Source organism: Petromyzon marinus, chromosome 29, assembly GCF_048934315.1.
Source record: "Petromyzon marinus isolate PM22_M1 ecotype Great Lakes invasive population chromosome 29, UKy_Petmar_22M1.pri1.0, whole genome shotgun sequence".
Lineage (NCBI taxonomy): Eukaryota > Metazoa > Chordata > Hyperoartia > Petromyzontiformes > Petromyzontidae > Petromyzon > Petromyzon marinus.
The window spans coordinates 13,425,387-13,451,307 of record NC_133695.1 but is presented as its reverse complement, the minus strand read 5'-3'; the positions used below and the strand labels follow the sequence as shown (position 1 = coordinate 13,451,307).

At 52.8% G+C, this 25,921-nt stretch overlaps 1 protein-coding gene across 2 annotated transcripts in view; it reads left to right on the top strand.

Moving 5' to 3' along the window:
* Positions 1-25,921, top strand: part of LOC116947118 (uncharacterized) — a 92,480-nt gene that overhangs the window by 42,135 nt on the left and 24,424 nt on the right. For both annotated transcript variants that reach the window (XM_032962538.2, XM_032962537.2), the window contains exons 23-37: positions 6,323-6,454; positions 8,077-8,222; positions 9,780-9,812; positions 10,865-10,979; positions 12,374-12,423; positions 13,171-13,347; positions 13,916-14,033; positions 14,671-14,833; positions 19,283-19,421; positions 20,925-21,051; positions 21,708-21,803; positions 21,913-22,268; positions 23,222-23,354; positions 23,863-23,983; positions 24,128-24,237. In XM_032962538.2, coding sequence (XP_032818429.2) covers positions 6,323-6,454; positions 8,077-8,222; positions 9,780-9,812; positions 10,865-10,979; positions 12,374-12,423; positions 13,171-13,347; positions 13,916-14,033; positions 14,671-14,833; positions 19,283-19,421; positions 20,925-21,051; positions 21,708-21,803; positions 21,913-22,268; positions 23,222-23,354; positions 23,863-23,983; positions 24,128-24,237 — 2,016 coding nt within the window. The remainder of the gene's footprint in view (positions 1-6,322; positions 6,455-8,076; positions 8,223-9,779; positions 9,813-10,864; positions 10,980-12,373; positions 12,424-13,170; positions 13,348-13,915; positions 14,034-14,670; positions 14,834-19,282; positions 19,422-20,924; positions 21,052-21,707; positions 21,804-21,912; positions 22,269-23,221; positions 23,355-23,862; positions 23,984-24,127; positions 24,238-25,921) is intronic.

Below are 25,921 nucleotides of genomic sequence, written 5' to 3'. Positions count from 1 at the left end.
TTGGGCACACAAGCGTAGACGGAGGATGGGGACTCGTGGGCGGACGCGGGGTGCAGGGTGGCGGAGATGCATGCATGGGGAGGACACGCGGGGAGGGGTGTTTTGGGCAGTGCGGAGGGATGCGGCGGGCGGCACCGCACTGGGAGGCATGCACACATGGAGAGGTACGCACGGGGGGACACCCGGAGGGATAACGTTCAGGGACTTGTGTGGAGGTGGGGGAGGGGAGGGGTGACCGTGCATGGACCTGCAGGTCCCAATGCAGGCAACAGATCGGGGGAAGCACGTGAGAAGACGAAAACGGAGAAAGCACATGGGTGTGGTGTTGCTCGTTGTGTCCCTCTGTATTGCCCAAAACACCTTTCCCTCTGTGTCTTCTCTGTGTATGTATCTCTGCTACCTTGTACCTCATGTCTGTTCACGAGTCCTTATCCCCTGTTTACGTTGGTGTGTTCAACCTAGTTTTAGCAGTATTTTGAAATACGTGGTCAACCAGGTTTATTGTCTAACTGTGTTGTTGGCCGACTGGATTGCATTGCATGATGTTTCTAAAGTTTGCTGAGTTCGCGTCTTGCATCTTCTTGTTGTATTTGCCTCCATGCAGTTTGCCATTCTCAGTGTGCTCTGTGTGTGATGTCCCTCTGTGTGTTCCCTCACTGTGTGGTTATGCCATTTTCACCTGAGGACGAGCGCTTGTGTTGTGTTCGAAACGTCGTGATTTATTTTAAAAAAAATATTTCTACATATGTGACTTTACCGAAAGAACCAATGAGTATAGTACACAAATAATAGATCAGTGAAGTGGCAAATCACGCAAAATACTAAACACTTGTTGATGCTAAATGTGGAGGGAAAAACCGGAGGACCCAGAGAAAAATCCACGCGACCACGGGGGGAGGGAGACACGCAAACTCCAAATATACAGCAGGCATCAGGGTTGGAATCATCCCATGACTGCCTGAATCCCAGGTGAGGTAGTTAATATTTATTGCAATTGATCTTGCGCAATGTCCCCCCCCCCGTCACCGGAATCCCTAAGAAGTGTAGTGACATAGAATCGGTCACGTAGCTGGCAGGGAAGGGAATTTGCAGCATACAGCAGCCCTGACTGACAGCAGGCCACGTTATAGACCAAAGAGCAATCTAGGGGAAAGGCTATGGAAGGGGCACATCGAGATCCCGCGAGTAGGTTCCAGAAAGGGGCATGGCCGGGAGCGGAACCAGGCCATGCTGACAGTATAAGAAGGGCCCCTGGAGGGGACCTCGTGGCTGTCGTTTGGATTGGGATCCCGTCGTGCTGCTGGAGTCTTCACCGTCGACTCCGTCGTCTCCGTCCTCACCATCTCGGCATTGCCAGTCAGGCAGTCTACCAGCTGTCCTGACTGGGAACCGTAGTTACTAAGTGTCAACTGTTAGGCCATGTTAATAAACAGAGTGCCTCCTACTCTTAGTGTCTTTGAGTCAGTCACTACATTTGGCGTCAGAAGTGTTAAAGAAATGTAGTCATGTCCAAGTCGGCCAAGAGGAAGATTCCGCCTATTTTTTCCTCGGATGATGAGGACGACAGGGACGTGATCCCCCCCAATAGTCCCGGAATTGAGGACTCCAGAGATAAGTTCTGAAGCGGCGATCCCCGAGGAGCAGCAACGCAGGGACGTCGTCACCTCACTGCCTGCAGCCAGAGAGGGGTGGCGCATACTCACCGCATGTCTGGCGGGCTTGCTTTCTCTAGCAGCGTAGCTGGTTGTCCAGCTCGGGTCTGCAATGCCTACCGAGGATTTCTGTGGCACGGGGGCAGCGGGTGGGCAGCTCGACCATCGCCACTGTGGAAACACAGGAGAAGGCAGAGCTCCAGCCCACGCAGGCGGCCGCCCTTTTACCCACCATGAGCGGGGTGCCAAAATCGTCCACCATTTTGTCGATCGGGTGGGAACCGCTTCCTGCAAAATTCGAGTTGCCATCGGCACCTCTTCAAAAGCGGCTGCCTTTTGTCAAATAATTTGTGGTTGTGGGGGGCGACTGGATGGCTTTCCAGCGCCGTTTCGCCGCTTCTTGCACCCTCCCCGGATGGTCTGACGAGGAGGCGCTGCAGACCTTGCCCACCATATTGGATGACAACTGCTTGGCAGCATTCGAGGCCATCCCTTCAAGCTTGCGCCCAGATGGCCGCTATTTTCGATTTGCCGTCCAATGCGCCTCGAAAATTCCTCTGCCCTGCCGACCTCCGCTTCCCCGGGCCTGCAGCCAAGTCACGATGCATCAGGCACGCGGCCACCACAGTCACTTCAGGCATCTCCCTCTTCGAGCGCGTCAGGTTCGCACACCGCCATCCCTCATCATGTCACGGCGCGCAAACGCCGGACTTCAGCATGTAATGGGTGGCCGCAGGGCGTGGGGCAATGCACCGCGTTAGCGCAACGTGTCATGGCGGCGGTGGAATCGTCCGCAGTTGTCAGGTTCATGTAGGGTGTCCAGTGTCGGCTAGGATAATTTCAGAACTTATTTATTACTCTTTGCCGCCGAGATCATGCTGTCTTAATCTAGTGAATAGTGCGTGTGTTGCCGCTAATGGCGGGAGTTTGGATATTATAGGCCAGGTATCGGCGAAAGTACGCATTGGAGGCAATTAATTGACGGGGCCAGTGTTAGTTTCTAAGACATTGGCTCTATCCTGTCTGTTGGGCACTGATTTCCTCAGAAGGATGCCCCTTAAGATCCTTGTGGATCAAGGGTGTATTGAACTGCCGTTGGGGCGGCAGTTGGCATTTTTGAAATCCCTGACTCGATTGAAGAGGCCCGACACCACGGTTCAGGCCCTAGTGAAGGAGACTGTCACAGTTCCTCCAGATGCTCAGATGTTGGTGCCCTTGGGGTTGCGGAAGCAGCTTGATCACGCAGACACCGTTGGAGGGGTCCTTTTAACCAATTAGAACAGAGCGATTTGGGGTCTCGCATTGATGGGGGCCCCAACGATAGTAAGGGGGGACCAGGATCCCTTTCTGCAAGTGTTGAACGTCGGTGCGGGCGCCGCGGTGGTCCTGGCGGGTACGGTCTGGGCCCACGCGACGGCTGCGTGTTGTGAGGAGGCCAGCGATATGGCAACAGAGGTCATTGCTGCGGTGGAGCGGGGAGGCAAGTCAGATGAGACTTGGATGGATGTGCTGTGTAATGAAAATTCTAAGTTGTCAGTGAGCAGCGGGGCGACTTTCGTGCATTGCTCCGGGAATTTGCTGATATTTTGAGTCAGGGGAAATATGATATTGGCCGCACGTCACTATTGCAGCACTGAAACGATACAGGTAACGCTGCTCCTATATGTCAAAATTCGTATAGGCTCAGTCTCAAGGAAAAGGACAATGTTCACCAGGCGGTTGACAAAATGTTGGACGCCGAAATTATCTCCCCTTCCACCAGTCCGTGGCGAGCTCCCATTGTCCTGGTTAAAAAGCGGGATGAGAGTTTGCGTTTTTGTGGATTTTTGTAAGTTAAATAAAGTCTCCGTGGCGGAGGCATACACGCACCCACGGATGGACGACTCCTTGGGCACCCTATCGGGTGCGCGGTTTTTCTCGACCCTCGACTTTTTGTCAGGGTTTCGGCAGTTGCCTTTGGATGAAGGTTCCAAATCTAATACCGCGTTCTGAACACCCCAGGGGTTGTTCAATTTAACTGTCTTTCGATGGGTCTTCACACCGCTCCGGTCACATTTCAGCGACTTATGGAGCTGGTCTTAGCAGGTCTTCAATGGGACTCGTGCCTCATTTATTTGGATGACGTTCCAGGAGCACCTGCAGCGGTTGCGGTCGGTGTTTGTCAGGGTGTGGGCGGGCAATCTTAAATTCAAACCGCAAAAGTGTCATCTTTTGCAGGCACTGTTTCGCTATTTTGGCCACATTGCCAGCGAATCCGGGATAGCTCCGGATCCCGACAAAACTGCGTGCGTGCACACATGGCCGACCCCTACATCGGTAGGTGAGGTGTTGGGTTCGCGTCATACTACCGCCAGTTCATACCCAAGTTTGCCACGATCGCTAAACCGCTCCACGCTCTCACCGCAAAGGATCAGAGATTTCGATGGGGGGAGGAGGAGGAGGCCGCGTTTGTTGTGCTGCGAAACGGCCTCACCAACGTGCTTCCCCTTGGGTACCCCGATTTCTCTCTACCCTTTGTGTTGGACACAGACACTAGCGACACTGGAATCGACGCTGTACTGTCCCAGGTAGTGAACGGTGTGGAGAGGGTTGTGGCTTACGGGAGTCATGTGCTGTCCCCCACAGAGCAGCGTTATTGTGTGACGCACCGTGAATTGTTGGCCACTGTGAATTTTGTACAGCAGTACAGGCCATATCTTTATGGAAGGCAATTTGTTGTGTGCACAGACCACGTGGCCCTTCAATATGCTTTACGGGTTGACCAGCCGTTCGTCCAACTTTCCCGCTGGTTATAAATTTTGCAGGACTACTCCCTCACGGTCACCTACAGGAAGGGTGCACACCACTGCAACACAGACACATTGTTGCGGTTACCGTCGAGGGACCGCTGTGCGTGTTTGAAGGGTGCCGGCCGATGTAAACCTGTGGCTGCAGGATTTCCGTGCACTGTTGTAACATTGGTTGATGTTCCACCACCCACGGCAACCACTCCCTGTGACAACACGATTGGTCTCACGCACGCCGAATGGGGCCGCCTCCAAGTAGCGGATACCTACTTGTTAAAATTACGGCGTCGCGTTGGAACGAGAGGTAGTTAAAAGGTACCAGCAGGAATGTCTCTCATAGCCCTTCGTGATGGGCTGTTGATGAGGTGGGATAAGGAATTGCAGCATTACTGCATCGTCGTGCCAACTGCTCTGTGGGGTAGAGTTACACGGGCTGTCCACGTAAAGTGAATGCACCTCGGGGTGCAGAAAACTTTGTTGACCTTGAAGCGTGACTTCTTTTGGCCCGGAATGTCGGAGGAAGTGTACCACATGGTCAAATGTTGCGTTGAGTGCGCTCGCCAAAAGCCCCCGCCCAGGCAGGCCCGGCCACCGTTAGCATTCCATCGTGGTGTCTCATATTAACGAGCTTGTTGCCCTCGAAATCCTCAGCCTGTTTCCCGCCACTCAGAGGGGAAACAAATTCCTTCTTGTCAGGGTGGAATACCTGTCCTGGTGGCCGGTGGCATGGCCTCTGCCGGATCAGTCGGCCGCGTCCATCATGGACGCATTCCTACATGGGTACGTTTTGGACAAAGGGGCCCCGGAACACCTCCCTATAGACCAGGGTCGAAATTTTTCGTCAAAATTGTTAAAGACTCCCTGGGCACTAAAAAGATCCGAATGTTGCCCTACCACCCCCAGACTGACGGGGTGGTAGAGCGCTTGCACAACAGGTTAACGAGACACAGTCTGACTGGGATTTGCACGTTCCGGGTGTTCTCGCCGTGTATAGAATGGCCCCTCACGCCTCAGCAGGGTTCTCCCCCTTTTTCCTCATGTATGGGAGGGAATGTGACCCCCCCATAGAGGCTCAGTTAGGCATGGACCTGGGCAGAAACAGGTCGCTGTGCCCATGCCCATGCAGCTTACGATCAGGTGGCTGACGGACGCGCGGGAGGTGTCCCGGGGAAATTCGGCCAAATGGCAGGCCGCCAATGAGAAGCTTGTAGGATTCCGTGAATCCGGAAACCCATGGCCCCTGGGAATAACGCATGGTTACATTGCCCCCAGGAAGGGGGGGTGATGTTGTGACATAGAATCGGTCACATAACAGCATAGCGCTGGCTGCTGGCAGGGAAGGGGATCTGCAGCTTACAGCAGCCCTGACTGACAGCAGGCCACGTGATAGACCAGAGAGGGATCTAGGGGAAAGATTATGGAAGGGGCACATCGAGAACCCGCTAGTAGGTTCTAGAAGGGGGCGTGACCAGGGGTGGAGACAGACCATGCTGGAGTGGGATCCCGTCGTGCTGCTGGAGTCTTCACCGTCGTCTCTATCTTCACCATCTCGTCATTGCCAGTCAGGCAGTCTACCAGCTATCCTGACTGGGAACCGTAGTTACTAAGTGTAACTGTTAGCCGTGTTAATAAACAGAGTGCCTCCTACTCTTAGTGTCTCTGAGTCAGTCACTACAGAAGCATGAAACCGAATTTTACATGAATTGAGTTGGACACTTGAGAGCTACGTGCTAGGTGTTGAAGATAAAGGGGTCGATGCGGGCAAGGTGAATGGATTTACATGGCACGCGGCATGTGGTGGTCGTTAGCCATTGGCTAGTTCCTGGGACTGTGTCATTCGCGTGTGCCTTTTGCATTGTAGATTCGTATGATTCTGTCTTGCAGCTCATGAGCCGAGCAGGAGTGGAGTGCCTCCAACTGATACTGCTTTGCCAGGTGACTCACAAGAACGGACTGGTTGCAGCCCTGCAGCAGGCCAGCTTTTGCCAGCTGTCACCCTTGCCTCACAAGTCAAAGGTGAAAAATGGAGCACACTTGAATGTTTCATGTCCCAAAGACAAAGAAATCCCCCGCATAACTTTTAACAGAATTCGGGACCAAGTGCTGTTAGCGAGCACCTATGAAGGCTGGTACGGCACACGACGTGGTGGGTGGTCAGCACCACGCCTGGCTGCCTTTGTCTCCCCAGCCCTGATGTTTACACACTGCACCAGGTATTCATTTAAGGTTGAGTCAACCTAGGGGAGGCCCAGGACCAGTTAAAATATTCACGACACGCTAATCCTGCTCCAAGTACCCAAACTCTGCTGTCCTCTGTATATTTCAATGTTATTTGCCAATTATTGCATTTTTAGACTTAACATTTGTGACTGCACGGATTCATACCATGGCTCTTCCGGTAAAGTCACGTAGATAGAAAACTAAAATGTAAATTAAAAGCAAAAAACCCAAGAATACCAATTATGGAATGTTTACATGTGGGAGGAAACCGGAGCACCCAGAGAAAACCCACACGTGCGAGGTGGAAACACTGTATCCCATAAAGATGGAACAGGTGGAGTCCACATTTTTGCTTTACTGCATTCTCCTGGCAAGCCAGGGTATGGCTCCTCCTCAATGCCCACTCTTGTGCGATCCACCAACCCTCGCTGCTGCCTTCACAGTGCTGTATTACAGGCAGCTACGTGCGTAGCCATCTCTGTCCGGCTGTACAAGCACATCGGGCCTCATTACCACTGCACTGTTATGATTCTGTGTGCTCCACAGTGTACCAAAATACAATACTTGATAGGTGATGCAGCACTCACTGATACACTCCAGTCACTTGCTCACCGGTGGTCAGTCACTACTACAATTGTTACCATTCCCGTGAAATTCACTCATTGATTGCTCCACCCAGACTGACTGCCAGTTTACCAGACGGATTGTTTCATCTCATCCACACTGTGCTCAACCACCGCACTGCCGCTCACTCACACACCCACTCATTCACTCACTGATTCACCTACGCACTTATTCACTGACTCACTCACCACACTGCCGGTCAAAACACTTCTCTTTCTGCTTTTCCCTTGCACTGCTGCACCTTAGCAATCCCTCCCATTCTCATCTCGTTTCTCAATCTCTTACGATAGTAACCTTACAACAATTCAATAAACGTGTCAACTCTTGGTTTATGACAACGTTGGTAAGCGTAAACACATTTTCGAATTTGATCTCTTACATCTAAAGTAAACTACAAACTAAACTTTTATTTTACCAGGTAAAGCCCACTCATCTATGTAGTTATTTTTCAGAAGCAACCTAGCCACAAATGATCGCTCAAAGAAGTGGTTTATCACGTGGAAATTTACAGCAGCCAAATACTCTGAATGCACGTTGATTATAAATGTGGAAGGAAAAAGCAGAAGACCTGGAGAAAAATCCATGCAACTCCAAATATACAGCAGGCGTCTTGGGTCAGAATCGAAAACACGACCTCTTGTATACCAGGAGAGGAAGTTAGCATCTCGTCACCGTGGCGCCCCAACAACATTGGCGGTGCTGTTTGTTGCTGACGGTCGTGTGCCGTGTCGGCTGCAATCGTGCTCGCTAACCGCGCCCGCCCACCGCGTATGTGCCTGCGCCCATGTTGGCAGTCGGCCGAGGACTCGGAGGGCTCGAGCCGCCTGAGCTCGGCGTCCGTGGGCACGCCGAGCGCGTCGGGACGCTCCGAGTCCGAGTGGGGGGGCCCCGCCGGTGCCCCCGGCCTCTCCGCCAAGCACCCGTTCCTTGGCAAGAAAAGGTCTCCCCCCGCACATCTTCCTCGCTCACTCTCTCACGCCGAGCCACGATCTCAGCACAATTGTAACCCTCTCTGAATGTATACGGTGCCCTCTCCTGCGCATCTCGATCAGGGTCTTGGGGTGTTTGGGCGTTTACTGTGGTAATTGTGGATCTCCCTACTGGTACCCTCCCTCTCCCCATGGTTGTGGGACTCCCTACTGGTGACCCCCCCCCCCCAGGTGCGGGACTCCCAACTGGTGTTCCCCTTTCCCAGGTGCGGGACTCCCTACTGGTGACCCCCCCCCCCCCCAGGTGCGGGATCAATTGTGGGACTCCCTCCCATTGGAGATGAGGTTCTTCTAGGACAGTTTTGAAATTTCTTAAGTGCTGGCTTTCTTACATATTATGTTGTCATTTTCATGCACGGCGCTTGAGACTTTATTGTTAAAGGAACCTGATGAGTGCAATTGATTATTATTACATGTGTGCGTTAATATGTTTCTGGTAATTTGTGCAGTCTCTTTGTCACAGAGAAGGTATGGGGGGGGGGGGGGGGGTGAGGGAGGAATGAGAGAAAATCGAATTTGTGATGCTCTGATTTACAGCAGTGACATACGGGTACGATAAGAATATGAGACAAGGGGAGAGTTTAAACAATGTTTAATGCATTATAATAAATTCATAATTAAGGTCAAGAGGTCATCATGGCCAATGGCCACTAGCTGCAAGAGGGGACAGCCTCTCCCTAAGCAGAGGTTAATGGGAAGTTTTGATGAAAGACCAATGGGGTTGAACTCATGAGTCGAGGAATATATGAGGTAAATAGGTCAGAGAGAGAGAGACATGGAAAATTTCATCCGAGATTTTCTTAAAAGTTGCCTTTAAATGTTTGTGGATCTCGTGGAGCCGACACCCTCAGTTGGTAGCGTTTCCAGTGTCCTCTGTGCCATGGTTCTCTAGGGCCCTGTGTGTGTGTGTGTGTGCATTATCGCTGCGCAGCAGAGTAGGGGGCACAGCTGGTGCATCTGCCAGTCATCTCAGTCAGTCAACCCATGGCACCTGGGTCTGTCTCGTGACCTCATGCCAGCTGGCGTTCGGGACTTTACGTGACCTCAAAGTGCACCTGGCCTGGCATAGGTGCAGTGGTGACGTCACAGTCAGTTGGTGGCGAATGTTGGGCACTGTTATTGCTGTGGATTTTTGGGGAGCGGCAGTGCAGAGGTTAGCACGCTGCACTACGAACCCGGCTACCTAAGTTCGATTACCGCTCACGACTAACACCAGTGACGATTATCTGTACCGATTATGGGCCTACCCTAGGTGCACTCAGCCTCAAATGAGTACCTGGTGTGGTGTGTAAAAACATTGCCACTGGGGAGACAGAGGCAGCCGAGCGTGGTGCTGGCCACCCCAACCCCCCCGCCCCCCGTGTGCCGTGCAGGCCTTCGTAGGTGCTAGCTAACAGCACTTGCCCCAAAAGTATGTCACAGGCTATACGGGAGACCTTTGTCTTTGTATTGCTGTGGGTGCCAATTCACTTCACGTTGTGTTTCCCCGATGGCTGTGTCTCCTGCAGTGTGACGTTCGCAGACACCCAGAGCTCCACATGGTGAGAATGCACTGGGGCTCACCACTCGCTCCTTCGACCGTGGCGTCTACCAGCTGATGCGCAATTATCCTCACCGTACACTTAAATTGTTTGCGTGAGATTGTTCTAGCGACCTTTCAAGTTATTTATTATTATTCTAATCATAATCGTCATTATTATTACTATGCTTATTTACGCAAGGAAGGGCTGACTACGTCTCACGCCTGAGAGCCACGGCTGTCAATCGGTAGCCCCCACAGAATTGGCCAGGTGGCCCCAATGTAAGAGCGAGTGGCTCGCAATCGCAAGGTCATGAGTTCAAATCCTGATTGTACATACATGTGTAGTGAATCACTCGGAGACACTAACAGTAGAAGGCACTATATTTATTATAGCCTTCACAGGTACAAGAGGTAAGGACAGCTAACAGGCTGCCTGACTAACAATGCCAACGAGGTGAAGACGGTGACGAGGACTCCAGCAGCACGACGGTTCCACTCCAAACAACAGCCCAGAACCCTCGCTCGGGTCTTTCCTTTATACACCCAGCGTGACCTCGCTCCGACTTTGGCCACGCCCCCCTTCTCGAACCCACCAGAAGGTTCCCGGGCTTTACCACACGTACCTCCTCTGTCCCCACTTGCTTTTCGTCCTTCTATCTGGCTCATCACATCCTGCTGGCAGACAGGGCTACTACACCTCCGATCCCCTTCTGTACCTATGCGCCACAGTGACCCATTCTATGTCACTACACATGTATGTATGTTGAACTTATTTCGCACCATACCTAGCCAACTGTGCTAATCGGAGGTGTGGGGAAAAGACAACAAACTAAACACAAAAAGCTGTTCTAAAGAAATTATTTTCGTTTTGATTGAGATTGGGGGGGTTGACTCAGCCCATCCTTCCGGGGTCGATAAAATAGGTACTGCTCTATGGGGAAGTCAATGGTGGTTATCCTATAGATAGACTAGCACTCGCCAGAGTCATGTGGAATTTTTAGCACTACCTCAGCAGCGCTGTGATTGGGGGGCGAGCACCGACGGAGCTCTCATGGTGTCCCCACGACGCAGGCTCGCGGCGCAGGCGTTCGTGTCGCTGCAGCTGGAGCGACGAGGGGCACGCGACGCCGCGCTGCGCGGATTCCTCCGCTGGAAGGGAGCGCATGGAGCGCTCGCCACGCACGTGGTGCGGACTCGCATGCTAACTCACTGACTCGGCCCCACCACGCACATCCGAAACACTACATACACAGCACACGACACCACCAGAGACACCGCACGCGACACCACCTTTGACACTACACGCGACACCACCTTTGACACTACACGCGACACTCCATACACTCACCGCATACCACACTCACCAAACACTCCAAATACGACACTCAATAAACACACAGCACACGACACTAAACACATTGCACTCTTCATCGCAATGTGTGTTTAGTGTCGTGTGCTACTATACAGCAGTAGCAGCCTCACACTGCTGTGCGCACAGCCCTTTTGTAATCCGCTGCTGGATGAGGCCCTCCGCAAACCGTGTGCCATATTTGACTATACTTCACCAAACTGATCAGTGCGGATTAGTGAACATGGGCAGCGCAGATGTGTCACCATAGTACAGTACAATGGACTTCCTGCACTGCCTTCTGTTGCCCACCGCGTAGCCCCGTGACCTTTTTTTATTTTACCAGGTAAGGCCCACTGAGCTATATAGCTCTTTTTCAGAAGCGACCTGGCCACAAATGGTAGCTCAACAAAGTGGCTCATCATGTCGAAATACTCTAAACGCACATTGATTTTAAATGATGAGGGAAAAACTGAGGACCCGGAGAAAAATCCACGTGACAACGGAGAGGGAGAGAGACATGTAAACTCCAAATATACAGTAGGCATCAGGGTCGGAATCAAACCCACCACCTCCTGCATACCCGGCGAGGAAGTTAACATCTCGATTTAAAGCTTTCGTGACTGCAAGGATTCATCTTCTTTGGTTCTTTCGGAAAGGTCACGTAGAATGAGAATAAAATAATAAAATAACACAATAAAATTCTCACGACGTTTCGGCCACAATGCAAGCGGCCGTCTTCAGGTGCAAGGATCGTTTGATGCTGCCCTGGCCCGGAATAGCTTGTGCCAGGATCTCTCCACCAGGCAGACTGCCAGGCGCACGCGGGCAGCACGACCTCCTCCCGTTCGCTGCACACTCGGAGAGACGTTAACGACACAAGCGCCACGAGCTGCTTATGCGGGAGGCGCGAGGCCCGGGCTAGACGAGTAACTTCAAGAAGTTATCGACATTCGGGAAAAGCAGCTGGCCTTGGAGAGGTCAGAACGTGGTCAGAAGCGATGGAGCTCGACGGTCGAGCCTGCGAGTGGAATGGCAGGCAAAGATGGCGCGGATGCTCGCCGTTCAGGTGGAGCGTTAAGATCGTCCGTAGGTGGAGCGAGGTGATTGTTGGCTCCGTAGAATGAGGATGAACTTGACAAATCGGTTAATGGCGTTTCACTTGTCCTGTGCATGCGAGCGAAGGATCTGTTTAGTTTTAAACTCCGTGTCTTGGTTTTCTCTTTTTTCAGGAGGAGGTGGATAAAATTAAAAGAATCCTCATTGTGGAATTTTGCCAAAGGTAACATTTTTTTTTTTAATTCTTCATCAGAAGTGATTTTATCGCAGTTATCCCCTCATTTCAAATTAATCCCAGTTCCCTCTCCAGTTCAGCTTGGTTTGGAGTCGACAAATTGTACGTAGCAATGGTTAACTCCAGAAGGTGCTCTGTTCATACCCAGTGGGGCAAGTGCTGTTAGCGAGCACCTATGAAGGCTCGCATGGGACAAGAGGGGATGGGAGGTCAACACCACAACTGATCGCCTTTGTCACCCCAGGACTGATGTTTACATCTTGAACCAAGTACTGATTCTAAGGCTGAGTCGACCTAGAGGAAGCCCAGGACCGGTTCAATTATTTCTCTGTCACCATGAGCAGGAATTGAACCTGGGTCACCGGGCCCGCAGCGCAGCGCGTCAACCACTGCACAACCGTTTTAAAGGACACCAACAGCGGCATATTTAATTCACACATCCATTATAATGCAGATTGACAGACTTATACAGCATTGATGGGTTGATTGCAATAAATAATGTTGGCAATTGCAACTGTTGGCCGGCATCATGAATGTGCCAGTGTTTCGTGTTCCAATCGCACGAGCTCGTGGATGTGGGGTATCCACGTGGGTGGGATCTATCGCGCTCACAGGGAGCGGCCCCGATGTCATTGCCTCCCTGCCTGTGATTGCTGCTGCACAGCCGGGCTCGACTCACACGCTCGGTGCGCGCGGTGTGGTTCGGTGTGGTTTGGTGCGGTGTGGGCCGTGCAGTGTGGCATTGAGGATGGCCCAGTTCTCGGCGCGTGGGCAGATCCTGGCAAGCTACGCGGGGCTGCGCACTGCGCTGGCCGCCATGCCTGCACTGCGCGACTCGCACTTCATGCTGGGGGACGGCAGGGAGAGGAAGGGGGAGCGCGACTCGGAGTCTGGACTCACGGCCGATCCCAGGTGTGGGCCACAGAAAGACAACGATCCCCCGTGTAGCCTTAACAGACTGTAGGGGCAAGTGCTGTTAGCGAGCACCTATGAAGGCTGGTATGGCGCACGAGTGGCAATGTTTACACACCCCATCGGAAAACTCATTTGAGACTGAGTCGACTTATGGGAGGCCCAGGACCGTTAAAATAATCGCCACTGGTGTTGACCTTGAGCGGGAATCGAACCTGGATTGCCGGGTTAGGAACGCAGCGCGCTAACTGCTACACTGCCGCTCCCCACCTATTCACCACACACACACATTTACAACAGACACTTATCCACTCAGGTTGGTCTCATGCACTCACCGCGCGTGCTCATCGTTATCTCACCGCGTGCCCACCATGCTCACCGCGTGCTCACCGTGCTCACCGTGTTTTCGCCATGTCCTCACCGCGCTCGCTCGCTGTACACTCACCATGCTCACCGTGCGCTCACCATGCACTCACTGTGCTCACCGTGTCCTTACTGCGTGCGCTGACCGTGCTCACGATCTTCTTCCCGTGTCCTCACCGTACTTGCTCGCCGCGCCTCGCGGTAGGCGGCTGCAGGCCCGGCCGCGCCGCGTCCTCTCCGCCGACGGCAGAGTCTTCCTCAATGCCTGGTTCATCCCGCACCCTCGCGAGGTGCTGCAGATGTTCAGCACCATGGAGGACGCGGTAACAACGCCCAACTGCACGTGCCACGCTCCGCATCGTTCGGAGTGCCGTGGAACCATCTCTGTGTTGCCCGCGAACGACAGTCACTTGTCTGTAACATGAAGAAGTGATTGCCGACCGTGATATGAAACATAGCACTGCAGCACGTCACCATCACCTCCATCATCAGCATCATCAGCATCGTCCGCACCACCATCATCACCAAAACAAAGAGCCCCCACATAACCTCAACAGACTGTTCGGGCAAGTGCCTTTAGCAAGCACCTATGAATGCCGGCACGGGACACTATGGGGTGGGTAGTTAACACCACGCCCGGCCGCTTTTGTTTCCCTTGTGGCGATGTTATGCACATTGCACCAGGTACTCATTTGAGGCTGAGTAGACCTAGGGGAGGTCCAGGAACAGTTCAGATATGATCATTACCATCATGATCTATCTGTGTGGGATAGAGTGTTTCCCCTTCACACGCATTGATTTCCTCCGGGTGCTCCGGTTTCGTCCCACATGTAAAACACTCATCAATTGTCCAACAACACCACAATAACACCTTGGGAAATCACCATCACCACCACCGTCACCGTTATTACACGCGTAGCGTGCACATAACAGTGTGTGGCCCCGCTCCCTGTTCCCCAGCACTGCTACCGCGCCCTGCGCCTGGTGCTGCGCATCGCGTGCGCGCTGCACGACATTGTGCTCACACTGAGCGTGAGCGCGCTGAGCGTGTGCACACCGCTCGGCACCTCCCAGCTGCCCGGCGCGACGCAGCTCTCATCGTGCAGGGAGACCCACGCCATCGGTGAGTACGGACCCCCACAGCTGCCGTTGCTCCATATGTATGCATGTGTGTGTGCTCGTTGAGATTCTTCAGAAACATACGTAGCCAGCCCTGCTAATCGGAGGTGCGAAGGAGGCAAAGGAGGCCATCGCAGAAGAAGCTCGGGTTGCTCTGAAAGTGCCAGGGCCGCCTATAAATCCCGACGACAGTCGGGTGGCGGCAGTGGCTACGTTGGCACGTGGCCTGAAGTTATCCAGCACTGTGGAGGCAGTAGCGAGGGTTGGTGGATGACACAAATGTCGCGAGACTCCCTTCCTCGTTGGCGGGTGTCGAGGAGGAGCCATGCCCTGGCTCGCCAGGAGAAGGTGGTACAGCAAAATTGTGGACTCTACCTGTTCCATCTGTGTGGGATAGAGTTTCCTCCTCGCACGAGTGGATTTACTTCCGGTGCTCCGATCTCCTCCCATATGTAAACACTCATTAATTAGCTGATAACACCTTCATATGTGCAGGACCACAGAGCTTGGCTGCCTTCCTGCTTGTCTGGTCCCTCACGCCCCCGAGTCATCCTCTCTCTTTCTCTAAAAGAGACGGCGAATACGGAGTCGTGCGTTCGAAGTAATTTTTAAAATATATATTATTACTGCTGTACAAAAGCACAGATTTACAGCAACGTTAAATCGGTGCTGTTGTACGGCTCGGAGAGTTTGTGTGTCGTCAGGACTGACACAAAGAGGGTGGAGTCCTTCTGTAACAGCTGCCTCAGGAGAATCAGCTGCATCTTTTGGCCAAACAAAACCGACAACACTGAACGGTACAAGAAGACCCGGTTGTCCTAGTATCACACACGAGACGTCGAGAGACGGCGACTCAGATGGCTCGGACATGTACTCAGAATGGACCAGAGGACCGTACACCAAAAATTGCCCTAAGATGGACACCACCGGGCAAAAGGAAACCCAGGAGAGCCGAGACCACCTGGCGCAAGACCGTGTAAACGAGGAGCTGGCGGCAGCGATCGACCTCTCTTGGGGCGAGTTTCAACATGTAGCCAAGGACAGGAAGAAGTGGAGGGAACTCATTGCAGCCTCATGTCCCATAGAGGATGAAGAGGATTAACTTAACTAACTAACAAAGCACAGATTTGGCCGAAGCTGAAATCCTGCTCCTGTCATATCTGGGGTGGAGGATCCAGTTCCTACCTCGCTGCACATGAGAGGATGCCCACGGAAATGTGCGAGGTTTGTCCAGAGTGCCTATTGAAATGTGCCGTTGTGGAGGATCATGGCTAATAATAAATAACACATCAAATGCGATTGCACAGCTGCGATGTTGGCGTTTGCCACGATAGAGATATCTGTTTGTTTGAAAAAAAACAGATTTGGTGGATCTGGGTGGCTGTCAACCCCCATCGCAGTCGCTCAGCCAGCACAAAATATACTCTTTGTTTTTTTCGGTGAAGTCACGTAGGTAAAACATTAATAAAATAAATGAAACGAAATTAAATCACGACGTTTTGGGCGCAACACAAGCGTCCTTCTTCAGGTGGGGACAACGTAGTGAAAGCACAAACGCTTAAGTGTGTCTCAGAGATGGCTGTGACGAGGGATTATATAGTCGCGGGGCATGGAGGGAGGGGGGGCCATGGTGAGTGTGGGGGCAGGGTGTGGGCTGGGAGGAGAAGTTGCAAAACCGAGGGTGCACTGGGAGGCAACTGGTGGAGCCGAGACTTAGGCTTTGTGATGTATTTGTGATGTATTTCCCTTCTACGTGACTTTACCGAAAGAACCAAGAAGATGAATCCCTGCAGTCGCGAAAGCTTTAAATCGAAATTTAGATGGCGGAAGTAAATAAGCAAGCTAGGATTAAGCCGCCTTTTGTTATGCTGCCAGGTGGGTAAGTTAGCAATGCACAGGCTAACAACGTAAGGAGTTCAAACTGAAATGTGCAAGCTAAAAAACAACTTGTGGTACACACTACCATGGCGATGGTAGTGTGCACTGGGAGGCAACTCGTGGAGCACAAAATATACTCTTTGTTTTTTTTCTGTAAAGTCACGTAGGTAAAAAATAAATAAAATAAATGAAAACGAAATTAAATCACGACGTTTCGGGCACAACACAAGCATCCTGCTTCAGGCGGGGACAATGTAGCGAAAGCACAAATGCTAAAGTGTGTCTCAGAGATGGCTGTGACGAGGTATTATATAGTCGCGATGGTAGTGTGTAAAATTGGGGGTAACAGACTGGGAATATGGGTATGTTTATGAAAATACATCTAAACTGGCTGTCTAGCAGTAAACTAGCAGTAAACTGCTAGACAGCCCGATACCAAGGTGCTCTGCAAGCCTCCTGGATACTACCAAAGATTTGTCCATGAAGCCATCCAGATATACATACATAGACATAACTTCAACCGAGATGATGGATTCAAATTGAGCAATCATTGGAAAGATGTAATTAACCAAGTCACACTTTAGCTACTGGACAGTTTACTGCTAGACAGCCAGTTTAGATGTATTTTCATAAACATAACCATATTCCCAGTCTGTTACCCCACAAGTTGTTTTTTAGCTTGCACATTTCAGTTTGAACTTCTTACGTTGTTAGCCTGCGCATTTCTAACTTACCCACCCGGCAGCATAACAAAAGGCGGCTTAATCCTAGCTTGCTTATTTACTTCCGCCATCTACATCACAAAGCCTCAGTCTCGGCTCCACCAGTTGCCTCCCAGTGCACCCTCGGTTTTTCAACTTCTCCTGCCAGCCCACACCCCGCCCCCACATTCACCATGCCCCCCCCTCCATGCCCCGCGACTATATAATCCCTCGTCACAACCATCTCTGTAACACACTTAAGCGTTTGTGCTTTCGCTACGTTGTCCCCACCTGAAGAAGGATGCTTGTGTTGCGCCCGAAACGTCGTGATTTAATTTAGTTTTCATTTATTTTATTTATTTTTTACCTACATGATTTTACCGAAAAAAACAAAGAGTATGAATCCTTGCAATCACGAAAGCTTAAAATCTAGCACAAAATATGCGGCACAGCCTTGCTCAACATTCAGGGCAACAGATGTCACTGTGCAGTAAGTTATATTTTGTGTGTGTTTAGTTTGTTGTCTCTCTCCCCCCCCCACACCTCCAATTAGCACGGTTGGCTAAGTACGGTGCGAAAAAAATTCAACACACACAGTGCATAAGGCGCCTTAAGACATTAGTGCAAGGCGCCTTAAAAATAAATGTAAATTATTATATGTCTCAGATTCACGTTAAGTTTGCGTGACAGCCAAAAATATGGCCGCTGTCTGGTTATGAGTAGTTATCCCCATATATTCCACTGTAGACCAAACCCCAGACATTTCTGTCAGGCGGCACTAGGTCTAGCATTAAACCTGTGCAGTTTACTATTATCAAGTTCACCGCAGTATCAGTGCCAGATCTCGGCACAATTCAATTCCTGCCATCCACACACAGGTTCAGATTCCCAGGATGTCCGGATCAAACCCAGACAGCCGGTAGCGACCCCTGAGTGTGACTCACATCCCTGTACACCTGTCTGTGACACCACAGGTTGCCATGGTGGCGAGATCTTAACTACCTCACCTGGTATACAGGAGGTCGTGGGTTCGATCCCGACCCTGACGCCTGAATATTTGGAGTTTCCATGTCTCTCTCCCCGTGATCACTTGCATTTTTCTCCAGGTCCTGTGGTTTTTGCCTCCACATTTAGAAACATGCGTTTAGAGTATTTGGCTGCTATAAATTTCTACATGATAAGCCACTTCGTTGAGCTATCATTTGTTGCCAGGTCGCTTCTGAAAAAGAGATTCATAACTCAGTGGGCCTTACCTGCTAAAATATAAAAAAGATTAGTTTCGTACCTGCAGTCAGGTGATGCTGTGGCTGAACACGAGACACTGTTAAAATCCCAAGTCGGTAAATCAGCCAATCATCCCTCGAGTATCGACAAAACCAGTACCGCATTGCGGGATGTCAGCAGCGGTTATCCTTTTGGGATAAACTGGTCCCTGCCATGGGAACGTGGATTTTCCACCACGGACTGTGGACCGCCACTGGAGATAAGTGCTGCCACAAGCTCGCTTGAGGGAGGATGCTGGCGGGAGCTGTGTTGTGAACCTCCAAGCCAGCGACTGAGAGAAGCAGCTGGTGCCCCAGTGCAGCCCTCACTGGGGGTGAAGCCACGCTGCTGCTGTGTGACCGTGTGGTACTTCTGTGTGCTGTGGCCATGCCGTGCTGCGACCATGCCGTGCTGCTGTGTGACGATGCCGTGCTGTTGCGTGACCATGCCATGCTGCTGTGTGACCGTGCCGTACTTCTGTGTGCTGTGACCATGCCGTGCTGCGACCATGCCGTGCTGCTGTGTGTCCAATACTGTACTGCTGTGTGACCATGCCGTGCTGCTGTGCGCTGTGACCATGCCGTACTGCTGTGTGACCATGCCTCCTGTAGAGAGCGAGCTGCATGAGATCCAGAGGCAGCTGGATGAGCTCAAGGACCCCAGGAGCCCCGAGCAGGCGGCCGAGCTCCTGTGCCGGTACCGCCAGGTGACGCTGCTCAAGTTTGAGGCGGCCAGCAGCGACAGCCTCAGGTGAGTTGCTGGGCTTTGGGCATCTTCGGGACGTCGGTGGCATTATAATCAACGTCACGCGTTTAAGAGTATTTGGTTGCTGCTATAAATGTCCACGTGATGATAAGGCCCTTCGTTGAGGTATCATTTGTGGCCAGGTCGCTTCTAAAAGAAGTGAGACTGTATAGCTCAGTGGGCCTTACCTGGTATAAATAAAATAAAAAGTATAGCTTAGTCGCGCAGGCTGCCGCTGTTGGCGCCGTAAGGGTGACCGTCGAAGCAAACCGAGTAGCCGAGCGAGCGCGCGCACACCGGGACGAACGGTGGCACAGTGGTTAGCACGTTGCGCTCATAACCCGGCGATCCGAGTTCGATTCCCGCTGACGACCAATGACAGTGGCGATTGTTTGAACTGCTCCTGGGCCTCCCCTAGGTGAATTATTCTCGAAATGAGTACCTGGCATGGTGCATGAACATCAGCACTGGAGGGACAAAAGGCAACCGGGCGTGGCGTTGGCCACCAAGCCCCTCATGTGCCGTTTGCTAATCGCAATTGCCTGTTATAAAGCTATACGGGGGATCTTATCTTTGTGTCCAGCTAGGAACAATTATATTTACATAGTAACCCCAGTCCTGTGAACAGGTTCGAATCCTGGCCAGGTATATCCCTGTCACTATCTAAGTTGACTCAGCCTGAAGCGAGTAGCCGATGTGTTACGTTGGGAAGAGAGCGCCTCCGGAGCGGACCTCACTGCTCACCTGCTGCGCCCACTGACTGTTGGCAGATCTGACAAACATAACCGCCTTAAGAAGTGCGTCTTAACGGGATGAGTCCTCATGCGAACATACGTGTGCGTGATTGTAGCGCTGTGTGGATTTGATGCGGCCTCAGCGAGGCTATTAGAGGAACAGAATGCCACCGAAGAGGTCACGTTTTTTTTATCGCAGTATGACAGAAAAGGATCCCTGTTTCCGCCTTTATAAGGGCTCATCGGCTGTACCTGGCCAGGGGCCGTTGTGAAACACCCAGAGTGATGCATGGTCGAGGAGACATAGGCCCCTTTTGAGTGTACATGTGCACACACATTTGTAATTGTGTACCTCCTAGTGGCTCTCCTATGGATAAACTCGTCCTTGCCGTAGGAATGCTTAGGACTGTAAACAAGAGAGCCGGACCACATCAAACTAATTTGAGCAGGAAATCATTTTGCAACGTTAATTGGCCACTAAAACCTGGATAAAACTTGAATATATAGAAGACCCCAACAATTGGGAAATTGTTGTGGTTCGGCCTCGCCCCTCTGAGTCGTTCTCTCCCTCTACGAGAGCGATCAAATCCTGGGCGTTGGAGGTACGTCACAAGTTGACATTTCTGTTATCTGCGTGTACGCGCATGGCCTACCCGTATCGGGACTTGTGAGGCCACGTAGGCTCAGTGTGCCGCCAGCCCGGCACCGACTTGCTGCGGCTTCGTGGTGATGATGCCGCGACATCTCCTGCTTGTTGCATGCGTGCTGCGCGCAGGGCCAGCGGCGCCGTGCAAGTGAGCGAGGAGGCAAGCACCACGCCCCGAGCGCTGGGTGTCCCTGCCGCCAGCCTGTATGGAGCGGCGCTGCGCCTGCCGCGGCCTGTGCAGCCGGGCAGCCCGCAGGTGCCGCCCCCTGCGCTCGCTCCATCTGCCCCCTCCGTCTTCCTCCAGCACCGTCTCCCATGCAGCCTTCACCAGCGGCAACATTCAAAGCCGCACCGGCATCTCCACCTCAATCATTCGCTCACTTACACGATCCCACCGGCGTCTCCACCTCACTCACTCACTTACACGATCCCACCAACGTCTCCACCTCACTCACTCACTTACACGATCCCACCGGCGTTTCCACCCCACTCACTCACTCAGATTGTAAATGTTGTGGATTTGCTCTCCAACACATCCACAACATTTCGCCAGTAATTGCAACTAGCATCATTAGTTGTAATCACTGGCGAAACGGCATACCGGGATTGTAAATGTTATGGATTTGCTCTCCAACACACCGGTGTGCTGTACGAGTTACGAATTGGCATGTTCTGTTTACGTGACAAGCCTTACTAATTGCTTGTGTCAGGTGGTGGCAGGTTTAACGACACATTTATATTTACGTGATCTAACCCAAAATAAAACAATATTATAGTAGCAGTCACCCAAGGTGTCCTTGAGAATAATTGGGATTAGGCCAATAATACATCCCCATAGCAGTCTCCATGCGAGCGCCACCACAAGGAGCCCGGCGGCGCGTGGCATCTCCTATTCCTGTGCTCCCCACACAGGCCGCGGAGCTCTTCCCCTGGAGGTCATTCCTGAACACAGAGGGGCCCTACCCGGGGATGATCGGCCAGCTGTGGCAGACGCAACACGGCCTGCAGGTCAGTGACGCTCGACGGGCACGGGCCGGAGGAAACCACCGCCGTCAAATCTCTTTTGACTCCAGAGTCCGTTTCATGTGCCCCTTTGTCCGTTTGTCTTCACGTCCAGCTGCGTCTTTGCGGACTGACGGTTAGCGGGCGTCGGGCCCTCAACGGTGAGATTCTTGGCGTCTCGCTGCTTCTGGAGGACGTCCTGCAGAGAGCGGCCGCCGGTGGGGCCGCGTTTGTCGTGGCCCCGCTGGCAGAACGCGCTCCTCACGGCAGCGGTGATGACGACGACAACGACGGGGGGGGGACGCTGCTGGCCCCACCCCTCCCTGGCGCGCCGCGGGCCGACCCGCTGTCGACCCTTGCACTGCTCGAAGCGTTCCTGCTGCTGTGCAAGCGGCTGGAGCTGCTCAAGGTGGAGTGGGGGCACCAGCGACCAGGAGTGAGCGACGCTGCCGGGCTTAGCAAGACGTACAGGTGAGACGCGCCGACGTGCCACGGTCCACCGGTTGCGGTCGTTCTCGCGGGGGGAATCGCGCCATCAATCATGCCGCTCGCTGCTGGATATCCGCTACGCGCTCAGTAACAGCCAAGCAGCGTCACGTCCAGGTGGTTCGTGAGCCAGGCGGTTGCGTCGGGCGTGGCACAGTGGTGAATCATCGCTGTGGTGATGTCCCCTCCTTCATGTTTGTGAATTTGGCGTCGGCGTTGCACGTCCCATGGTTCTGTTCTGGGTAGTGACCACAGTCTCCGCACACTGCCTGAGGGTTTTTAATTTCCCTTTTGTGCATTATCATCAACATCAAGTATCCACATGTACAATTTGAGGTTTTTTGCTCTTCATCAACATCAGCCATATGAAGAAGCAAATAAATAATCACACAGAGTGGAATTCATAGCACATGCGTCGTATAATTCCGTGTCGTTTACACCTTGCACAAATTACAAGCATCAAGGAGTAGCCGAGTGAGTCTTAAACTTCGTCTTGATCACGTCTTGTGCACAGTATGCATTGTCACATATCAAAGAATCACCCCGTTCAGACACTCTGAACCCCCTTCTATCCCTGCTTTTACTCATCCTTTCTGGAGTTTTCCATGACTCTCCACCAATCCCATGCATTTCTCCTAATGGTCTCCCAACCGACCCCTCGTTTCCATTCAGTTTTCAATTTGAATGATCTCCACCTTCAAGTCCGATTGGGCGTGTGCCCAACATCGTCAGCTATGATAGCATCTCGCCAATGAGAGTTGGGCTCGTTATTAGAACTCGCGAGGTGCCGTTATACCCGGCGAAGGCATATTTATTTATTTATTTATTTCCTGATAGGGTTCCTCTCTCGGCATTCCTTACAAAAGCAAACAAATATGGCGCCGTTGGCTGCGGTCTGAGCGCTGAAGTGCTGACGAGCGTGCGGTCGCTGCCGCCAGGGTGGAGATCCTGGCCCCGGCGCTGAAGGCCCTCGCGTGCCGCATGGGACTAGACGCGCCGGCGGAGGCTCGGCTGGAGGAGGCCACGGCGGTCCCAGCGGGGGCCTCCGAGGTGGACGTCCGCATGGCGCAGGTGAGGGCCTCCACGCTCACCGCACTCCACACTCACCGCACCCCACTCTCACCGCACCTCACTCTCACCGCACTCTACACTCACCGCACTCCACACTCACCGCACTCCACGCTCACCGCACCCCACTCTCACCGCACCCCACACTCACCGCACACTCACCGCACCCCACTCTCACTGCACTCTTCACTCACCGCACCCCACCCTCATCGCACCCCACCCTCACCGCACCCCACACTCACCACACCCACCCTCACCGCATCCCACACTCACCGCACCCACCCTCACCGCACCCCAAGCTCACCGCACCAAACGCTCACCACACCCCATGCTCACCGCACCCCACTCTCACCGCACCCCACGCTCACCGCACCCCACGCTCACCGCACCCCACGCTCACGGCACCCCACGCTCACCGCACCCCAAGCTCACCGCACCTCACGCTCACCGCACCCCACGCTTACAACACTCGGTTATACACAAGGCCTTGAATTGACGTTTTTTCTCTCAGCTGGAGAAGCTGATTGACAGTTTGGAGTGCACGATGATTCAAGAGACACACAGGAAGATCAGCGCAGAGCTGGCGCTGGCTGTGTCCGAGAGGGCACGGGAGGAGGCTGCACTCCCTACAGGTACACTTGCACCTCACCAGGACTCTCACACTTCACCGATACACTCCCGCCTCACCGGTACATTAACCACAACTCTCCAACACTCTCAGAGCCCGTACTCACGGTGCCTGTGTCATGCTTCCCGTCTGCTCTGTGCTCGAGGAGACCTGTGGAGGCACCCCCTGATGAGTGAAAACCTCACCAATGAGCGGCCCGCCATCGTGGAGGACTTTGTCCATCATCTCCTGGAGCACGCACAGCTCTCAGAGACTGAAGTGAGAGCTCCACAGCCCCTAACTCCGAGCACACGTTAGTGTAGTGTGTGTGTCCGTGTCGTGTGTGTGTCCATGGCGTGTGTGTGTGTCTGTTAGTGTGTGTTTCTATTTTGTACCATCGGACACTCCACCCCCACAACTCCCAATCGGTGGTGGGGCAGTTGTGGAGAGAGTGGAGAGTTTCCCATACCTGGGCTGTGTGCTTATGACCGGCTCCAGTTTAACAGCAGAGGTCTCACTCCGAATCAGTTGAGCGGCAATATCTTTTCATCGGTTGCGTAACGATGTGTGGAAGCTACCTGGTCTGTCGCTCTGCACTAAGCTTCAGGTCTTCTCGGCCACGGTCATTCCCTCCCTTCTCTACGCTTGAAAAACGTGGACCCCCCTAATGGAACATCTTCGCCGGTTAGAAACATTTAGGCTAGCCTGATCCATCCTGGGTTTAACCAGACTGGATTATGTGAGGAGCTCATAAATCCTTGAAAGATCTGGGCAAGATCTCATCGGTGAGCTCCTCCGGCAGGCAAGGCTGCGTTGGGTGGGTCATGTAGCCCGCATGCCCAGCTTTTGTTCGGCCCGATCGAGGGGGCTAAACGGGCGTGGCACGGGCTAGAGAAGAGATGGAGTGATGTGGTACAGGAGGACGTGGAGCTGAGTGGACTTGCCGATGACTGGTACCAGCGGTGTCAAGAACGGCCTCTGTGGAGGAGGCTCGTGAAGGACGCTACTGGGCAGTTGGTGGTAGTCGCCCTCCAACAACAACGGAGGGCGGAGGAGCGACGCTCACAACAACGAGCGGAGCGCCGGGTGGCTAAAACACAGCAGGTTGGCACAGTAGGGAGCACAGGTGGTGCATCAGTCAGCCATCTCCTCCTGCCAGCGGGCGTTCGACACTTCACGTGGCCTCAAGGTGCACATGGCCTGGCACAAGCGTCTTGGTGACGTCACCGCCACTTAGTGGCGAATGGCGGTTGTTGTTGTGTATCTGTGTCGTCTGTGTGTCTATGTCATGTGTGTGCTGTTCATGGGGAGCAGTAGTGTAGCGGTTAGTGCAGTGCGCTACGAATGCAGCGACCCGAGTTCGGTTCCTGCTCACGGCTGACATCTATGACGAATTTCTGAACCAATCCTGGGCCTCCCCGAAGTTAACTCGGCCTCAAATGAGCACCTGGTGCGGTGTGTAAACATTGGCACTAGGGAGACAAAGGCGGCCGGGCGTGGTGCTGGCTTCCCACCTCCTCATGTCCCCTCAATAGTTGCTCACTCACAGCACTTGCCAAAAAGCTATGTTAAAGGCTATACAGGAGATCTTTGTCTTTGCTTGTTAGTGTAAGTGATGTATGTAATTGTGAGTATTATTTATCTGTGTGTGCACTGTGAGTAATGATAATAATCATTTGTGTTTGACATGGCGCCCTATACGCTGGGGCACAAAGTGACTCGGCACCTGGGCCTGCCGGCGGGCATTCGTCTGCCACTAGGGGGGTGATGATTGCTGCTGTGCATAATCCCAGTCGCGCAATCTCAATTGAAAACCAGTGGCATATTTGTCTCTGTGTAAGGGTCGCCAACGGCGTACCCTGCATGTCATGGAAAGCGGTTCGAAGTCGGGCTACCCATCGCTGGGTGGTCAACTGTCAGCTGGGGTGGAGCGAAGCGTTCCACTCGCGCCATTGGCTGACCG